The 12,876-nt window shown below is 44.2% G+C and overlaps 1 protein-coding gene across 5 annotated transcripts in view; it reads left to right on the forward strand.

Moving 5' to 3' along the window:
* Positions 1–12,876, forward strand: part of rtkn (rhotekin) — a 54,696-nt gene that overhangs the window by 25,024 nt on the left and 16,796 nt on the right. Inside the window, exon 1 of one of the 5 annotated variants that reach the window (XM_041937888.1) lies at positions 3,767–4,245. The exons of the other annotated variants lie outside the window; for them this stretch is intronic. Coding sequence (XP_041793822.1) covers positions 4,222–4,245 — 24 coding nt within the window. The 5' untranslated portion in view covers positions 3,767–4,221. Of the gene's footprint in view, positions 1–3,766; positions 4,246–12,876 lie in introns of those variants that run through there. 5 annotated transcript variants of the gene reach the window in all.

Here is a 12,876-nt window from a genome sequence, read left to right on the forward strand (position 1 = left end):
GCTGGTTGTTATGTAACTACACATGTGAGTTTTTTGAGGCACTATTTCAGGACTACATTTAAACACATGCAGGGCTCATGTCCTCACAGTTGGCAGCCACAGCTGTCACTGTAACTTCCATCCAGATTGACAGCCAGTGTATAAATAGCTTTGAATATGATCACTGTTGATTTAACTTGCATAATACTAAGGTATGGGTTGCAGCAGCTATGTATCTATGCCACAGTATTGGGATGTGAATGAACATCATGTCTTATCTGTTACAGCAAGCTGGAATCAATTGACGACGTCATGCCTGTTTGTTGTCCACTCCCAGCATACTTGCGGTTTGACACTGGGAGGAAAGCAAGTCTCTACATGCTTCATGTTCCTTGCGTAAAAGACAAAACAATGACAGGCACTTAATAATATGGACATAGTTTCTGAGACTCAAAGCAGAGTGAAACAATGAGAGTTAAGGGGAAGGGTGAATGATCCTTCAGTGTCTGGAGGTGCAGCAGTGCTTGCTTGTGGCCAGTAGGGGGCTGAAGGGCCACTTGAATACATAAATTGGTTTTCTCCTGTCTTTCATCTAAAAACAAGAGATTCTGTTGTAATATGAATGATGAAAGCAGAAAATAAGAGGCAGTAAATGAAGGATAGATGCATATGGCTGCAAATTTAATATAAAAGGGTTGCAGTATGTTAGAAATAGAAATGGTTCCTTTCCATACAATTTAGGGTCCAAGCCCAGTTTCTGGCCTGTAAGTCAAAATGCACATTGCTAAATTAGTCATTATAGGCCAGTAATCAGTAATGAGTTACACAGTATAGTGTAATCCATATGCACTGCTCTCTTTAGCTAAATGATAGAAATGTTTGTTGGACAGGAGGACAAAGGTATCACACTCTTGTGTTCTTAATCTCATTCCCAGGCACCTTGCAATAAAGCAATTGAGGCTTATCCGTGTGGTTCAGTGCTTCCTTTGGGTCAGCTTATGTGAAATTGCCCAGAGACCTTTATTCAAACAAAGGGCTGTGAAAACAGGGGGTGAAATATGTGAAAGAGAAACACAGGCCTGTCCCTCAACAACTGCTGTCAACAAAGGCACCAGATTCCAATCTGCACAAACCCCAAGTATGAATTTTGGTAATCTTATTTACTGCGCAGTCACTCCTCCAGGCTGTGATAGGAATTAAGATTTCATTCTTATTCGAGCTTATGAAAAGATTACAAATGAAACAGAAATGCTCTATAATTAGACACGTGGCTGCAGCGGGCTCCTCTATCTACAGTAGGAAGGAAGGGATCTTGAGGACGTACAGTAGCAGCAGGGAGGAAGAGAAGGGCTTGTATGGGGGAAACAGAGAGTCAATAGGAAGTGCTCGAGTCTCAGAGGGAGAGGGCTGTGTAGGTTAGTCTGGCTGGAGGAATGTCCTCTCATCCTGTGAAATGCACTGCGGTGACACTGGGGATGATGCTATCAGTCACTCAGCTGGTGCCTCTGACTCATTCAGCATGGGAAAACTGCAGCTGACTCTGTGCAAGCGAGCGTCTTATCTTACATCCATATTCTTGAACATGTTCGCAGATTTAGTGGATAGTTTTGTCTGTGAATGGACTGCATGCTTGCATTGGTGTTGTCTCTCACACGTGTTGTTCCCTGAACCCCCCCCCCCCCCTCCTCAGTGAACTGTGAGTGTAGATTGGTCTCTGGCAGCACTTCTCTGGCTGTCTCCCTGGCACAGTTACTTGCTGATGAAACCTTAATCTGATTAACTGTGGGATATTTACAGCTCTAAGTCCTGAGTTATCAAGGCTCATCTTGTTTTCGTTGCACACGTCTACTCACACAGAGAGATGAGGAACGAGAGAGAGAGGTAGATTGGCATAAAAAGGTTGATGACTTTGTTAACATCCTTGTTGGTGTTTGATGCTTTTGGTTTCTGTGGGAATGTCCATCTAATGAGGCAAATGTCATGACAAAGCAACCCTCCTTCCCTCCCTCCCCTCCCCTCCAGAGGTAAAGAGCTGTACTCACCCAGCCAGATGCACAGATGCATTATTGCACCATTGAGATGGACTTTGCTGCTCTGTTGCCATTAGCCAAGGCAGCCCACAGGCTGACTCTCTCCTCCTCCGTCCTGATCCACCTACATGTCATCTGCTGCATCTCTGGACCGTGTATCTCACTCTGCTTCTCATCTCACCCACAAACGGCACGCAACAAAAACAAGTGGCGTGGTTTCTATCCTCCTTCGCGTTATCCTTTTTGCTCCGCTGACATTTAGGAAAATGTTGATGCTAAAAAGTGGCAACACAGTTTGATGCTTTTCAGTTATTTCCTGCAGAGGTATAGTTTCACAACACTCTCCTTATGTTTTTCAAGCAATGTCTTGAACGCAGCTTTCCACTGTGGATTTCCTGGAGCCAAGCTCACAGTCAGCTGATTCACCCTAAACCCCGGTTTATTCCCACACTTAATTGCAGGCGGACTCGTCTGTGTTTTCCGTTTCCACCTGCCCACAAATCACTCTCATACATCACCGGTCGACAAGGCGATACACTCCGCTGCACAACAAGTTCCTGGTGTGCACTTAGGCAGTAAGCAGAGGCAGGCACAAGGGCAGAGGGAGACAGATGAAGATTTTTATTTTCCCTGGAATGATAAGCTGTTCTGTCTGGATGGTATTTCACACAAATGTACCACCTTTAGGCTGCTGGCCAATATTATTTATGGACATTGTGGTGTTTTCATAGTGGAATGTTATTTTCTCATATCTAGACCAGGTTGTAGTCTAATTCCCTGTCCAGTTCCAAGTAGAATTATTCAGTTTCCATTGCCAACAAATCATTACAATAAACGCATATTACCAGAGGAGCCTAAAATGTGATGATATAGTGACTGTAATTTACTTATTGCCTAATTTATCCCTCATGTAGGATGTACCAGTCCTACAGGACTTTAAATAAGTAGGGTCCTCTGTGTATGCAGGTCATCATCTGATAGCTGCATTGTTTTCTTCTTTATCTGAACTGCATGTTTTGCTGTGACTGTCTTCAGTAATCTATTCATTTTCATGCTTATTTCCAAGAATATTGTCAAGTGGCTTTTAGTCTCCATCTTGTTTTACATTAATTTTCGATCCCTGTTTTTATGTGAAGCAATTGGTGCGTGTATTTTTTTGCTGTAAAGCACTTTGAGCTGCACATCTTGTGTGAAAGGTGCTTTAAAAACAAGGTTTTTATTATTGTTATTATTTAGTATCTGACTGTCATCATGCAATTACTGAAACTGTTTGGAAAAAGCAATGTTCAACAATCCAAACAGCATATTGACCGGTGCCTTGTGAAAAAACGAAAACAACAAAAAAAAAAAAGTTGAGTCATAAGTTAAAAAAAGAAAAGCGTCTTTTTCCACTGTGGGCGGTGCAGGCGCAGAGACACTGTGCACCCACTTCAAACTATGGCCAAACTCAGAGCTGCCAAATCCTTCTTATGTCAGTTTCTCCCAAATAGCTTCAAACCCTGCGCTACGGTTCTGTGAGGTTTCATCGGGACCCTGGAACCTCATGGGACAGCAAACACGCACAACAGCAAACCCCTGCGGAGAATCTCTTATTATCTCATTCACTGTTAGTCTGGTGAATGTCAGTGAGGTGACACTGCTCCTAAAATCTGCCAACGCCCCCGGGATGCTCCTCAAGGACCCCTGGAGGTTCCTGGAGCTCTGACAGCCACCGTCGCTCCGCTGTGCTTGCGCGCAACGAACTTACACACCGATTACGAACACACACACACGCACACACACACGCACGCACACGCACACCCGCCTCCTCAGGAACGGCTCTCGGTTGGTCCATCAGTCGGTCAGTCTTTATCCTCCCTTGTGCTGGTGTGTGTGAACCCGGACTGGAGCTCTGGAGCAAGAACGACGACGGCAATGATAATGAAGACCGAGGTCCAAACGCGTGACCGCTGCCGTTCCCAGACTGCCAGAAGCGGCGTTTGTGAGTCCTGCGCGGATCCCTGACAACTTCTGAGGCTAATAAACGGCAGCTATTTTCGGATTGACAGTGGATGTTTCATTTCGCCCATACATGGAGGTGCCTCAAAGGGAAAATCTGAGTTAAGGTATTCGCGGGGTACGTGGGACGTTAACGGACCTCGGTGTTGCGTAAAGCGCCCGCGTGCTGCCAGTTTTGGAGAGTTGGGAAGCGGAGTGCTCCTCTTTGAATAGGATGAACAACTCAAAGAATCACAGGGTAAGGTCCGCTGTTTTGTTTTCCACTGTTTCCTGCCGGGACATTCAGAGCGCTGTAAGTTTGGGATGAAATGGAAATGATCAGTCAGCTGTAATGCACGTGACGCTTTGGGTTTGTTGGTCGCCGTCAGATCACGCAGATGATCCGAAGAGACCTGGACACAAATCATTTGATTTGCTATTGATTATAGCGAGTTCACTCTGATAATGTGCTGTTAATTCGGTTTGGAGAGACACACTTTAAAACCGTGGCAAGTTGTCTTGTTTACCTCTCAAGTCTTAATTTCCGATTGAACCCAATCAGGACCTATTTCGGATCGATAAGATCTTTTGATGAATTCGGCTCACAGCGGATTTAATTAATAAAATTCCAACTTTCAGAATTTTGTCACACTGCTCTTTACCAACCACCATTTTTCTTTCTAAGTGGGAGAAGATTGAGGGAATGATATATGAATTACCTGGAAAAAAAAGTGTAATTTGTGTATACAATTTGTCCCGAATTAAAGAGTGGTACCTAATGATTTGTGAAATATGTTGTGTCATGTTATTCAAGTCATAACTTATGATAATAATCACGATTTTTATTTAAAGTGCCCGATTTTTAAGGGAGTTTTGTTACAATATATCCCAAATTGCAACAATTGTCTTATGATTGGCATTTTACAACAGGGGACTGGAGATGTTGCATTAATCACATAACGACCAAGTCAGTAATGATAGCAACTAATGATTTTGTTCCTTTACATACAATAACTCATCCTCCCTCTGTGCTCTAGCTGTGGCTCTCTCTGTACTGGTGCTTTCATAAGTAGGTGGATTGAACTTTTAATGCCATGTTGTCTGACTGCACTGTGACACATTTCCCAGCCTCTCGTAGCTGGAACAATGTGACAACCGTTGGATATTACTGCAATAATGAGTTACATCTCCCAGTCGTCAACCTTTCCCCTCACTTGTGAATAAATCTTTCCTAAAGGCCTTGAATTGGCAGCACGAAAACAGTCACACTTAAAACTAAATACTGGAGTAGGAAAGACCTTTACAGGTGAGAGTGCTTTTGCTTTTCATTGCTTTTTAACTCCCCCCGCAGAAATAAAATGATAAAAATTCCATGGTTTTCACATAAAGCTGTTTGGCTCTGAGGATATGAGTCCACATAGCAGAGACGTGTTTATCATATTTCTATTTCAGGAAGAAGTTTGCCGTGCTTTAAACTTAAACACACGCATGCCAAACCACAGAAAAGTCCTGAAAAGAAAGGACAGCCACCAAAATATGTTTTCCTCAGTATGGTGTCCTGCTGACTGTGTGAGACAGCCGGTCATTCTAGTTTCTTAGTTTGACCATTTGACCGACAGACTGCTAGCTCTGACCACTTCCTATATCAACTCTTCTATCACCACTGAAACTCTATCCATGCACAGATTAACCAAAAGAAAACGGCTGCATGTCTGTGCGTTGATTTCCTTCACTTTACTTAATGACAGGCTGCTTCCTGATGCCAGAGAGAGAGAGAGAGAGAGACAGAGAGAGAGCTGGAGTTTAGAGTTTAGCCTCATGCTGATTTGAAAGGTCACCTGCGTCAACATCACTCACAGATTGAAAGAGTAAGACAGATGTGATCTTTCCTTTCCTGGAATGCCGCCTCTGCTTCCGTGTATCTCTGTCCATGTACGTGTGTTCATTACTACTGTTACGACCGCAGCCATCTCTGATCATTAGTAGTGAAAAGGTCACTCGTGTGCCACAGCTTCTCCTCAGAGTGGCTGCTCAGCATCCTCGATACTCAGTCCTTCTGATGCTTCTAATGCAGTGATTTTTGCCGTTTTCATTGTGCGCTGCCGTTAAACTGTTTTCTGTTAAATGCATTCGTGCTTGTGCTTTTCATCGCGTTTGCGATTACAGAAAGGCGGAGGGGGGGGGGGCGTCAGCATCCTGTGTCAGTTCGCTGCCCGTGGAATCCTTCGGCCCTCGTCTTCCAATCAATAACCACTTACTGCAGAGGAGCTTTCTGCAGTCAAGTCTCAGTCTGTCTGCCCAGCTTTCTGTCTCTCTCCTCTTTCTCTATCAAGATGCGTATCCTGGATGTCTCTTCTGCTTGTATTCGTCTGTCACTCCTCCTCTTCCTCCCCCAGCCTTCATTCACCTCTGCAGTCACGTGTGTGTGTGTGTTGCTCTTGCTGCCCCTGCTCTGTGCTGCTGTGCATCTGCAGTAGCGGTCATTCTGTTTCCTCTGCTGATACTGTCCATTGCTTTTTCCCAGGAGGCAGCTGCTGGCACTGAGATAGGTAGGACTTCCTCAGCCTCGGAGAAACGGGGGGGGGACTGCAACACATTACTCTATGTACTGTACGGCGTGACAGCAGCTGTGGATGAGGAAAGGGGTGAAGTGGACTGTGTTTGTGTGTCTCCTTGAGCCAGTTGTCTAAGGAATAGTGTGAAAAATGAGCCACTTATATCCTGCTCCACCAAAATATTGCCCCTCCGCCCACCCAATTATGGATCTTCTAAGTCACACTTATACATTCTTACACTCTTCCTCTCTCAGGGGAGTTCTTACTGTTTCACAGCCTCTGCTGCCTCCTCGCATGCTTTCGGTTTCTGGCCTCCTAACACACTAAGCAAAGCCATTTCAAAAGCTGCCCTGACATGCCATGGCATGGCAGAGCTCCCTCAGTAACGTTCTGTCCTATTTTTCTTTCTCCTTTTAGAAGCGAATGTTGTGGCAGAGCCCTCAGTGGGTTTGTCCTGACACGAGTGCCTCGAAAAGAAAAGAAAACGAGAGCGAGAGACGGGAGAGAGGACAGATGGATCTGTATATTATCAGAATCATACACGGGACAGCGTGTATATTTATGCAGCAGCAGATTGATGGTCTGGCCTCATGATGCCCATTCAGTGGATGAGGAAAGGAGTGATGGACAAACAGGCAGATAAACAGACAGACAGACAATTAGAGAGGAGTGATGGCCTGACGATGCACAGGGAGATTGTGAAGGGATTGATGGTCATGGAGGAGAGACTTCAGTCCCACAGACAGATAATCAGACAAGCGGCTAATGCAGAGCTGCTAGCAGCGGACCACTCTCAGACCCGGTCCACGTCTATCTGTCATGTCCTTCTGAGGAAGCAGCTGCTGAGCTGTCAGTCATTTACACAGTTTGACAGGCTGTTTAATACCTGCTACCTGTTGTGTGTGTGCAAGTTTTCATTTTCCTCCGAAACTGCGCTGCCAATTCATGATTAGCTTTTGTTTGTTTAGCGGAATTGCTAAAATTGCTTTCATGTTGCAGATATGAGCGAAGGCACAAAACTGTGCACAGACACGAACACACACACACAAACACACTCACTAGATCTGCTGAGATCTAACATAATGGATAATCCATCCAGGCTACCCTTTATCCTGCTCCCATGGCCCTCTGATGAAATGCTGGCATGGCCGTATAGAATCGATAATAATAATATCAAAGACACAGCTTTACACTCCCTCTCTCTCTCTCTCTCTCACACACACACACACACACACCATTCCTTGCACACATCATGCTCCTCAGATGATACCTCACTGTGGGTTGTGGTTAGATGCTGCAGACAGAGAGGATTGTGTGTCAAACATGTGTGACGGAGGACACAAAATAGCTCGTGGATTTGCTTTGGCAGAGAATGTGAAAGGGATGCAGTGCTGCTGAACAATGAAGCATTTTTACCAGCATTTATTTATTTACCTGTGTGTATGTGTGCGTGTGCGTGTGCATGTGACTGAAGTAAGTCACCACACTGTGCGCTCACTGACTGTCAGACCTCTGTTCTGCATTTGCTCCACACTGGAAAAACTTGACCAATACAGGCCAGTTCTAATATTTTTTGTCTGGCTGGGCCTGAATCGTCTTTAAGTTTGAACTAACAAAGACAAGAATATTTACTCTTTTGCCCATTTTTTTTTATTATTTCTGTATTGAAAAGCTATTTGAGCTGCGTCTAAACCTACATGGGACGGTGAACCTCTCTAAATTCAAACCCAGGTGCACATAAACACAATTTAATTTAATAACATCATCTGCACAGCACAAAGAAATTACATGTTGTTGTAGCTTTTACATACTGCTGTGTTTTTGGAGGAAGTGCCATCACTTCTGCTTCCATATTAGATGACTGCGGGGTAAAATAATTTTCCAGTATTTAACACAAGGCCATTAACGCTCCAATTTCTGAATTTCACCATAATTTCAATATGCTTCGATATTGTAATGTGTTATTTGCATGGTTTCTTCACCCAGAGTAGATAAATGCTTTGCACTAGTTCCCCCACAGTGGACAGAAGCAGGGAAGATGAATGGGGTTCGCTTTGAATTGCAGTGTAAGACCCTGTGAGAATCAAACTAGCTCTGTTCATGTCAGCCTGCTTGTGGTGCATTCACATGTCAGCAAATCGAGGCTGCGCGTTGCTCTGTTGTAGCTGAATAGATATTATGTTGAACTTGTGTCCGTTGGTGCAGTGTCAGTGTGCAGATAAGTGCTGCAGTAAATGAGGGTGCAGAAGTTGTACGTTTTCTGCTGGGTTGTGTGCGTGTATGTAAATTTTCGTCCCCCAATCTGTTTAAGTTGTTCTGGAGGGCAGAGATAAGAGCCACACACACGCACAGAGATGCACACACACTTTATGCAATTAACTGTGTTCCCTCTCTTGTTCTTTTCACCTCTCCATCTCAGCTGCCCTCGTTCGCTTCCTCGCCTCATTTTCTGACTGCCTCACACTGAAATGACACACGTGCTTGTACGCACACATATGTGTAACACGTACACACAGAGACACCAAGGGTTAATGTGCACCATTAGTAACCAGAGCAGGCTGTAAGTGCTGTAAAGTGGCAGAAGGGTGGAACCAGTGCGACAGACTGTGAGTGGATCTCACCTTACTCGTGTTCCTGTAACATTAATGTGACTGTCGTTAATCAAGGCGCTGAAACAAACACTACTGTTATTATCCTGTGATAGCAATATTCCTCTGGTCTTAATTCATGGCCGCCATTAATGAATGGCTTACCACAAGGCTGTAAAGCTGTCCCTCACTGTCATTCCTGAAAACTGCTACATTTGTGAAATAAGTGGCCTTCTCCAGCCCATAAGCTGGAATCCCCCCACACTCATACTGAGAGATACCCTCCAGCCGAGCCTCATCTGCCCCTTTCTTGGCCATTTTACCCCAAGGGCAGAGGGGCGAGGGTCAGTTTAGTCATATCCGGCCTTGCTTTAACTCGGCTCAGAAGTCCTGCAGCTTCATGAATATTATAATGAACTGCATTCACTTCAGGGCTCATGCTGGTCGCTAGTAATTCAAGGACACAGATACACACAGCTTCATTGTAGAGTATCTGCTGCCTTGTTGCTGCCTGTCTCTGTCCTGTACACCTTCATGACAGATAAAAACCTTCCCTCCCCTTCAACAGATCTCACGTGGGGTCAGCACATGTGATTATATATATATATACACACACACACACACACACATGTGACCATGTATTCTAAATAAGGCAACGGTATCAACAGTGATGAATAATAGAGAGTGATAAAAGCAGCTTCAACTACAGCTCTTGGCTAGAAATGGGGCTCTGAGAAAGCACAGCCACTATAAGAGAGAGGGACAGAGAAAATAACTGCATTTGCATGGATTAAGACAACAGACGACACTGATTACTTTTACTCCTTTGATGCCCAAGTTATATATTATAGTCATAAGCATAATTGAATTGTGGAGTATTCTGAGAGAGTGGAGAGCAGATAAGTAGAGAGAATAGTGGACACACACACACACACACAGTATATATATATATATATATATATATATTTATATACCATCTGTGTGCGTACAGGGTAGAAATACGTTGCTAGTGAAGCTGCCAGTCAAAAAACTGTTGGCATGACAAGCTATTACTGCACATTTGATGCTTTTATTCAGTTTAAATAAGAAAGCTGGATTCATATATAGTAGGGAAGTATAATGAGTTTTCCATTCAAGCTAAAATCCAAACTAAAAAAATACCTTAAATGTCTTCTTCCTCCTCACCTCATTTAACACTAAAACCATAATACGACTAGCAGTGGGGAGGGATATGTAATTTCTATAAAAACATAATTCTCACACACACTATCCTGTCCACCTGCAATCAGAAAAATGTATTATTAATGACATTTTAATGAAGGAAACATCATTATTCATACATTTGTTTTCTAATCGCTTATATAGAGGATAGTGTGCGGCAGTCTTTTGTTTTGTTGTGTCGACTCATTGTCTTCTGCTACTGGCACCTGTCCATTTATAGGCAAAGGTTTTGCTCCTCTGATGTTAGGATTTCATAAAAGCCGTCTGTCTTGCCTCCGTGCTGCACTGCAAAACAAGTGTTTGGAAAGCTACAGCGTTTAAAGAGCACATTTGAATGTGAATGGAAGGCAAAATCTGAAAGGAATGATGCATTTTTCAGATTGATCTGCATTAATATGTTCTTAGCCCCACATGCTTTGTGCTTATCTGCACCTCTCCATGTGTGTCTGCAGTGCTGCAAAGAGAGCAGAGGTAAAAGACAACAGGGGGGAGAGTTTGGCAGGCTTAAATGCTAGTTAGGCCGGCTGAGCTAATTAGCCCAACCCGATTTCCTCATCCTGATTCAGACATGGAGGAAAGCCTGGGATTACTGAGTCGAGCATTGTGTGTGTCGCTGAAATTGTGTCAGGCTGTTGCAACTGCTCCATGGCAGGAGGGGGTTCGGGGGGGTTTGCATATTTGCAGAAGTCAACTAATGAGAGCTTTACAAATGTGTTACAGTGTGTCGCGCAGCAAGTGTTAGGATGGGCTTGTGGTAGTGAGATAACTAGCCACCCCTCACCCCAATGAGGATGAAAAGAAGCTTAATGGGACGGGGCCCAGCAGGGATGCCACTCTCCTTCAGGAAACTGTGGTACTGTGACCTCTCGCCCTCTGCGCCCTCCCACCCTTTGACCCTTTAGCTATTCCTCATCTGCCGTTTTGTCTGTCCTTATCTTCCCACTCCTGCAGCACTCCACCCTATTATATCCATCTCATGCATCTTATGACTTGAACATGTCATTGCCTTATTTAAGGGTTGCAGTGTAAAAGGAAAACGCCTAATTTGTGTTTGCTGACATGAAAAGGAAAAAGAGATGTGAGTATTAACATACTGAAGAAAGAGGCTGTGTTTGTACTGCAGAAGTTCATGTTTATTCTGTTTTTTTCTGTCTTCGCGGCAGGGGAATTGTTGATTCTAATGCCAGCAGTATGCCCCAAATTAGTTTGGCATTTTTGCAGAGGAAAATGGTGCTGTGAGCAAACACCAGTACACTCTTTGCATGTCAGGGTTTGTTGATTGCTCATTTATCCATGCTGTATGGAGGACTCCTGTAAAATACACAACCAACCGGTCACAGGGCACGACGTGAACAAGGCTTGAAAATTTGTGCTCGGACACATGGCGGAGATCAAATCCGAGGCCTGTCATTGCGTCCTTCTCCTCCCCCACATTTACCCGAGGTGTGAGGTAGCAGCTGTCAGTCACCGTGACACTTGCACACACTCTGAGGTTCATGGGAGAATCACATCGTACTCCACCCAGCGCCTCGCAGCCGTATCAGTGCGAGCGCTAAGTGACACGGCCAGCTTCCGTTCACAGACTAGCACTTCTCTTCAGACAGTAATTTGATGTGTTGGAGAAAAAAATGGGCTGTAACCACATGTGAAGCATTCCAGCGCAGGTTGGATTACGGTGTCCCATCAGTACCTTTTTGCTTCATATGTGTATCTTTAATGTGATTAAATCCCCATTACTCTATGTCTCCACTCAGAGATGCATGAGCAAAGTGTTCTCACTAAGAGAGATCACAGCAGTCTTTGATCAGAGGCTTAGAATGACCTGCCTCATACTCGTTCCTTTTCTAAACCCTCCTCTCCTTCCTCTCTATGGGCTTCTGGCTTACAGGAAAAGCTGGCTAATCAGTTAATAACAGTATCAACTTGCATAATAGTCGGTAGCTGTGTTCCAGGCCTGCAGTGCACAACACTGTCTGTGCCAGTAAAGTTCACTGATGAGGTTAGAATATTGCTGTGTGTGTGTTTCTTAATTCATTAATTGCCTCTTGCAGCCCCCAGACAGCCCAGTGTGCCAGTTGCTCTCATTAGGGTTCCTCCATTACTGTTTGCTTGGAAAAGGAAGCCGCTTGGCGACAACGCTTGTCCATTTTCTGTCTCCTTTCTTATCACAAGCTGTGGATCCTGTTTTCTCTACTTCAGAGCTGTGAAACATGCAAAACTATGCCAAAACTGCACGAGAATGCAATTATTACCATCACATTTTGCTGCTGTTTTCAGCCTTTTATGGTCAGTTTGGATAGTTGAATTCTTTATTTTAGTCAGAGAGGATTTACAGCCTGGTTTATTATATCTGACCATAGCATTGTTTTGTGTTTTGAACGGAGTCCAGTTTGTTCCCCGTGGTCCTCTTTGAGATGAGATGGAAGAGGAACAGGAGGGGGGCCTGCTGTTATTAGTGTTTTTGTGCTGTTGTTACTCATAATAAACTACCCTGCCCGTTGAATGTATACCTTTTTTTTCCAACCC

The sequence above is a fragment of the Chelmon rostratus genome, chromosome 5, assembly GCF_017976325.1.
Source record: "Chelmon rostratus isolate fCheRos1 chromosome 5, fCheRos1.pri, whole genome shotgun sequence".
Lineage (NCBI taxonomy): Eukaryota > Metazoa > Chordata > Actinopteri > Chaetodontiformes > Chaetodontidae > Chelmon > Chelmon rostratus.